Source organism: Penaeus vannamei, chromosome 7, assembly GCF_042767895.1.
Source record: "Penaeus vannamei isolate JL-2024 chromosome 7, ASM4276789v1, whole genome shotgun sequence".
NCBI lineage: Eukaryota > Metazoa > Arthropoda > Malacostraca > Decapoda > Penaeidae > Penaeus > Penaeus vannamei.
In genome coordinates, this window is record NC_091555.1 from 21816076 (window position 1) to 21824272 (window position 8197).

At 36.6% G+C, this 8197-nt stretch overlaps 1 protein-coding gene across 1 annotated transcript in view; it reads right to left on the reverse strand.

Annotated features, from left to right (window-relative positions):
- Nucleotides 1–468: 468 nt before the first annotated feature.
- LOC113809498 (SREBP regulating gene protein) overlaps nucleotides 469–8197 on the reverse strand; it is a 9363-nt gene continuing 1634 nt past the window's right edge. The window contains exons 2-4 of the mRNA XM_027361112.2: nucleotides 2854–3004; nucleotides 1991–2142; nucleotides 469–1284 (exon numbers count right to left, since the gene is read on the reverse strand). Of these exons, the coding sequence (XP_027216913.2) occupies nucleotides 1084–1284; nucleotides 1991–2142; nucleotides 2854–3004 (504 nt within the window). The 3' untranslated portion in view covers nucleotides 469–1083. The remainder of the gene's footprint in view (nucleotides 1285–1990; nucleotides 2143–2853; nucleotides 3005–8197) is intronic.

Here is an 8197-nt window from a genome sequence, read left to right on the forward strand (position 1 = left end):
CTTTCTCTTTCTTTTTCTCTTTCACTTTCTCTTTCTCTTTCTCTTTCTCTTTCTCTTTCTCTTTCACTTTCTCTTTCACTTTCACTTTCACTTTCACTTTCACTCTCACTCTCACTCTCACTCTCACTCTCACTCTCACTCTCACTCTCACTCTCACTCTCACTCTCACTCTCACTCTCACTCTCACTCTCACTCTCACTCTCACTCTCACTCACTGTGTGTCTGTGGGGTCATCTTCGTTGTTGTTGTTGTTGTTGTTGTTGTTGTTGTTGTTGTTGTTGTTGTTGTTGTTGTTGTTGTTGTTGTTGTTGTTGTTGTTGTTGTTGTTGTTGTATGTATCTGATTCATGATTCAGTGATTTACAAAAATAACTGAATTCCAAATGCCATGAAGAAAAATTTTACTTCCACATGAAATGCATGCACACACACACGCAAAACTCTCAACAATGGAAAAAAAACAGTTAGCTAAATACATTGCATTATTATTCACAATCAATATAAAGTGCAATACTATACATGTAGGTTAAAACTAACAAATAATACCTATATCAGAACTAAAATAACATATAAAATGAAATTCATATATCCAGACATTCAAAACTTGTGCCACTTAATCTCAGATACTAAAAGTAGAGCAAACTTTACAAAATGCATTATCTGCCAGAAATAACATTACATGTCTTACATAATAGAAAAAAACAATTAATGATGAGACAATTTACTAACTGTGTTGCAGTAAACCAAAGGGGGATAATATTGTAATTGTTTAGCATCTTCTAATACCACTCACTACTAAGGCCAATAGTAAACAATTATAAATAACTGTTACCTCAAATATATTAAAAGTTATGTGTTTGACAAAATAAAAATATCACACACACCCTCACAGTCTGCATTGCAACTACTTCTCAAAACCATATTAAAAGAACGTTTTCTATAAACATTTCCTTACTGAACCTTACCCTAGTAAAGTCCATGTCACATAAATAGATTGAAAAAATAGTTAAGTATTACAACTATTGGAAATATATTTCTAATGCTACTATGTGGAATATGTTAAATAATGTTTTCTAAAATAATCTCATGTTTCATTATTGCTAATAGGTGGAGGTCCTTCCCCATAGCAATGCTTAGCTCTAGGGTCTATGTACAGAGTTTCGTGCTGCACCGACTGACTGGATGTGCGGCATTTCACAAGGCAGAGCTCAAAGTGGTCGGACACTGATGCATACAGTGGGCTGTTATCACTTATCTGGCCCAAAACTTTCTTCAGTAGAGCTTTCTGAAATGCAAAGATCTAATTTTCATTTCCAAACTCTATAACTCAAATTTAGAAAGACTCGCTGTCATGGGTCATGTCCACATGGCAGTAATGAGCGAAGAGCAGTTGGGAGCTGGTTCATTTGTATTTCCTTACTGAATAAATATATTTCTAGGAGAAAACTGAAAATTTTGCTTTTTTATTCTCCTACTTGTAAAGGCTCAAACTGTGATGTTCAAGGGGGAAAGGTTTACTATCAACTCTTCCTGCACTCATTTACTGACAGTGTGGACACATCTATATACTACAGTCTTATCAAGCTTCTTGCTTTTGCACAATCATGCCAACTCACTATCAGTGTGAAAACAGTCTTAGTCATGTTCTGATAAGGACATTAAACATGGAATTACCGATATTCAAGTTACATTGAAAAATAAATATTTTCAAAAAGCGTTGTTTTAAATTAGCTTACAAGTGATTTTTAAAATGACAGATATCTAGATTAATCAAATTTTTGACTATGATATCCATAGTAAGGTAATGCTAAAATTCATAATTAAATTCAAACCTCTTTGGATGATTTAGCAATATACTCTCCCTCTTATATCTAACATAATGGTTAATAAAAAAAAAAAAATAATTTACAAAATTCTAATTGCACCCCTTGAAATCATTACTTGTCTCAACTTTTTTTGATAAATTGGCTGAATTTACTATCAGAACTCACCTTATCAGGCTGTAGGCAACAGGATACACAATATTCATAAATAGCACAGCATCCATGACTATTGCAGGTGTCACATGCATAGCGACGGGTTGTATCTACAGCAACGTTGCAACAGCCGGTGCTTAAGCGGTCCACTCTATGGCATACATAACCTGAAAAGCAATTCTGGTTTACATTTCTCTCAGAAGTAATAACCCAAAAAGTCACAAGATGGCATAGGATGCAAAATATCATGGACCTCAAGAAATAAGTGGCAGGAAAAAATAGTTTCCATATGTAATATATATGCACTACATTTTGCATCACATACAAGATACACAAGTATATCATATGCATTCTGAATTTATAATAAAAACTATGTATAAATACAACTGTGCAATATTTGCTAAAGTTTGCATCTTGTAGTCAGTTATCATGTCATCTTGACAATGTCCACTACCTGACAACACATATACTTTATGTTATATATACTTTATATTACTTTAATTTGCAATACAAAGTAATATTCTATATTAATAAGATATACAATCTGCAAGCCTGAAATGCAAAATACATAATAACTTTAATGAATAAGGGGTTATGAACATCTTTTTTCATCTTTTTAATCCAGCATAATTTTTACAATATATTTAGTTAGTGATAATGGTTTCTATATTCTAAAATGACATCAATCAAATTGATGGTTCCTACTCCTTATAAAAACTACTGGAAATCAATGATTCTGGAAGATGGACTCATGCATTAATGTCTTAAAAGTTTAGTAAACACATATTCAGGGTCCTTAATGACAGCTCATGACAATTCATATGATAAAAACAAGCTAATGTTCATCTGCGTTTGCAAGATATCTAGCTTATATTTACCTTGGTCATCAGCTAGGAGAACCTTCCCTTGCACTGAATTCCTGCATGTTGTTACTTTGTCACTTGAAGTTCCATTGGGCGAGTCTGGCCCCCATCGAAATTCCACTCTTCCTCCAACCTCATCTTCATTTTCGTCAGGAATGCCAGTTCCCTATAAACATGAAATTCAAATGATTTTAAAACATTATTTACATAAACTTCCATAAAAGGCTTAGAACTGGGTAACAGCAATTCCAACATCTATATACTGTTACTGTCCTGGCAAGGTTTTTGAACCAGACATGTGTGCCAGATTCTATTTTTTCTCCTAAATGATGAGAATATAACAGTGAGGTGCTTTAGTCACAGCCAAAGAAGATGAAGAGGAAAATGTCTCCTTGATCTGGGATGGGGAACTTACATGATGAATTAATCACTTACAGTATCGTATTTCATGCTGCAAGCTATAAAATACCATTTATGTATTAATTACCAATGTTAGTATACACTCTATCATCATATTACATTTAAATGGGCATGGGTCATTACACGTTTCATGGATACATTTGAAATAACTCAAAGAATGAATTGTATGAATTTCAATTTTAATCAACTTATCAACAACTGAGATCATAAAATATATGTTCCATATCATCAATATGGACTAGATTATATAATTAGGCTTAAAGTATATTTGAATAAAACCTTGCCAGAAAACTTCTGGTTCATCTCCTCTTGTTCCATATAATAACATTTTCATGAGATGCTATTATGATTTGCTTTTAAAATATTTTGTGACTACAGTCATTAAAGATGTAAAATCTTGCACTATTAATCCCCTAAAACAGGGTATGTTTCAGTAGATCCATTAAAGGAAAAGGCAAGTGACATTTCATAACGTACTCCTACTACATGGTATATCACAGGAAGCAAATGGCACATATTGGTGGAACTGTAAGCACTTTATATATGTGCAGCCCACAAATACTGTCAGCTTCAGGCCAATAATGAGTAGACTGAAATAAATGAGTATCCAGAATCAGTTTAGTACTACTGTAACTATCGTTATCATTATGGTAATCATCATTTTTACCATCATAGTTACTATTAACCATTTAAACCTAGGAGTTGTAACATTATACTGTTAAGCATTAGTACCACTAACACATTGTATTTCTCATCTAAACTATCATGCACATTTGTATTGAGTAATCAATATATGGCACATGCTGGCACTATGATCTGTCTGCTGTTACAGAATAATTGCCAATTAAGTAATAAATAACAATGAAACTCCTGCAACTAGTTTAGAAATAACATTGGAGAAATGAGCGCTTTCTGGAGAACTTGTGCACACCTTTTTCAATTTTTTACATGCACACACAAAAAATGCATTTAGTAAGGTCATATAATAGTTGATTTGTTGGGTCCTGAAAAGCATGTAAATGAAGACTCATTGCTGGCTGAAAGGATTAACTTTGATAACTAATACCATTTAAGTTACAACTATCACCCAAACTTGTAATATATGTCATGGTAATTCTTTCTAATATAAATACATCCCTCAGACTCTAAGTCCCTATTACTCTAATCAATAAGCTTGGGGTTATCCTGGGAATCTGGGTTGAGGAGGGGTGGGGGATATGGGGAATACCACTCATAACAGTTAAGTAATGTTAAATACAAGAAAAAAAAAGAAAAAAATGCTAAAAATCATATTTCAAATACAAGTAAAAAAGGGGGAAATATGAAAAAGCCAAGAATTACATTTCAAATACGTAGAAAAAAAATATATAGATATATTCTAAATAATAAAAAGGGAAAAAAACAAGCCAAGATTGGGTCAGAGGATTCAAACTACTGTTGCACACTTCTACAAATAAAAGTGACCCATCCTAAATTTCACATTTTTGCACTAAAATTACCCTAAATAAAGTAGAACCTATGACTGTATCTAATTTACTCCTTGTATAATGTGGATATCAGTTTCCTAGAGTACACCATATTATTACAAAAGGAAATATAAAACAGTAAGACATTAAAAAAGATAAAACACATAGGGTGTTCACTCCAGATATACGACTGGTTTGTTAAAATTGTGTGAGGTCCGACCCAAAGAAAACTTGACATGCATAAATAAAGAAATAAATGCATATTTATCAGTCTAGACATATATATCAACCGGGCAAATAGATAGATAAATGTATATCTATCAGATATATAAACTGATATGCATTTATTTCTGTGTAAATGCATGTCTGTATTTATGAATATTCATTGAGTTGGGCCTCGCACAATTTTAACAAACCAGCCAATAGTCTACTATAACATCAACAGAGTGATAGAATCTTTATCACTTGTACCTAAAACATGATTTTATTGTTTGTTATTCAGATATGCATGACATTCATTCTAGTTGTTAGATTGAACCTGTACTAGCCTGATTATTTAAATTAGAGCCCATTTCAACAAATTAAATTTATTACACTCTGTTTAAAAGATGGAATATTGTTTTATTGAGAGATAAAAACAGGATTTCTTTCATCACAAATTTTATTCTTAGGATATGAGAGATTGTATGCAGTTATGTACAAGGCTGTGACTCCCATGGCTTCAGTATTTCCCTTTTCTGTGTCATACTTCAAGACAGTCACACTGGCAGAGAGCCATATGATAATCTGAGTAGTTGACATAAGGAGATTAATCATGTAAACAGAAAATCTTTACATTATAAAATCTATTCAACTCTATTAATTAGGCATACCCTTTGGACACTACCTAAGGAGAGGGTTGATGGGGCTCTGCCCCCTCAAACCCACCGGGAAACATTGTCTTCACCTTGTATGTACAGCAAGATGGAGCTGAAACTTGGCAGCACTGAGCAGACTGTGAGCAGTGCTTTCTGTGAACTTTTTCCTCTGTTTGTAATGTTCCTGTCTGTGTCTGTAGATTACTTCTTGAACGAATGACTGCAACTTTTGGTCCTCTTTAAGAATATCAACTTCAATTTGCCCCAGGTTTGTGCATGCACACTGTGAAGTTTAATTATAGGTTCACCAGACTAGGAACTTTGTGGTGCACGCGCATCACATTGCACACAGGGCTAGCTGTGCGCTTTTCTGTATTCAATTGCAAAGTTCTCCCTTTCTTATTTGTTGGCTGTGTACAGTTGTCTAGGTGCCTGTTTACCAATGCCTGTTAAACAGGTACCTAGAAAATGCTGTGTGGATTGGCCCAAGAGTGGATTTATCAATTAAACTGAGCCACACTTAAAGGCATAGAAATGTATAACTAATGTATCATCCATCACTATTGCTACATAATGCAGAACAATAGTCATGCAACAGCAAATCACATATTTTTGGGCAAGCTGAAAATTTAACTGTACAAGTTATGACTTTTAAAAATAGCTTTCCCACGCATGTAAGAAGGTATCGAGTCTGGTAGGGTCACAACAGGGATAACAGACAGCTGATTTATGTGATAAAAATCATATATTTTATACAAAACAATTGCCAATTAGAGTATTACATGTCCTGATCTCCTTCAGGCAATGCCCCAGGGCTCGTGACAAGTGGGCATGTGAGTACCTTGTAAAGAACAACATAAAATACAATGCATGCATTCTAGTAACATGACATGATTGGCTTGTCTTCTGTAGCCGAGACCAAGCCAGTGATTACAGGGATAGCAAATCACCCAGAGCTATGACCCAAGTTAGCCATGACGTGAACTACATGCCATCCAGTGGTATTAAATGTACCTATTCGGCTGCAAAATACAATATGGAACTAAGTGGTGAGAACAAGTTTGCATGCACCATCACACACGCTCATGTGGACACAAATGCACACCCACACGCACACGCACACGCACACGCACACGCACACGCACACGCACACGCACACGCACACACACACACACACACACACACACACACACACACACTCACACTCACACTCACACACACACACACACACACACACACACACACACACACACACACACACACACACACACACACACACATATATGCACACGCCCGCGTCCGCGACCGCACCCACACCCATGCCCACGCCCACGTCCACGCCCACACCCACACCCATGCCCACACACGCACTCCCACGCCTACGCATGTACACACGCACACGCACGCACAACCACACACACACATATACACATATATACATTCATACATATACACATATATATACATACATACATACACACATACATCATCCTGTCTTTGTACATCAATATTTTGCAAGAGTTTTGGTGTGGATGGGGGTGTTTCGTCCCGCAGTGTTTAGATCGCCAGAGACTTTCGCCACAGGAAGACACACTCCAACCTCTCCTCTCATTTCCCATCTGCAATTGTGATTTTGGTCCCGTTCTATAACCCTTTGCTGTGTCCTTTTTTTCATGTAGATTATTTAACCACTTTGTTCAGTGAATTTTCTTTATACTGGCCTGACAGTAAATTAGAAAAGGGGACTGAGAGTGCTCACCTCCATGTCTACACTTGGATCTGTGGTGGCTTCTCGGGTTGGAGTGGTATCCTGTGGTTACTTTGGCTTAACACTGGTGTCTGGAGTGGGGTAATTTAGTGTGTGATGTATTGGCCAGCCTGAGGTACCATGTTGAAAGTTCCGGAGCCAAGGAGTGAGGGAGGAGTTAGCAGGGATACTCAGGTTAATTTGGGGGAAAACAAACACAAGGAGTGTGAAAGGTGAGGCTGAGAACAATGGTCCACCAAACATGACAGATTATTTCACTAAGTGGCCAGAAGCATATGCACTCCTTGATCATGAGGTAGAGATAGTGGCAGAGTCCATGGCATTCCAAGAGTGTTGTTGACTGCTAAGGATCAAGAAGACCCACTCCACCAGTCTGATGGCTTGGTGAAGCAAATCAACAGGACATTGACAAAACAAGGTGACCATGAACTGCAGCAATGATCAGCAGGACTGGGACATGAAGTTACTAACATTGCAGTTGGCCTATCACTCAGTCCAGCAATTATATACAGATGTTGCAAGAAAGGCTGTTCGCTTCCCACAGATTGGCACATAACAGCATGAGGACAGCTAGCAACACCATGAAGACACACTATGACTAGCATTCAAGAGAAGTCAAGTATAACGGTGACCAAGCGTGGCTTCACAACCCTCTCCGCAAGAAGGGACTATTTATCTTTTGAACTCCAGTCCCTGGGAAAGTACCTATGAGATACTGCAAGTCAGCTCTGACGTGACCTACAAATTCCAACATAGGTCTCAGAAATGCTCACACATGTTTCATGCAGACCACATGTGGGGATACTATGGCCAAGGATTATTCTAAAGGGGAGGAGGAAGGAGAGAGG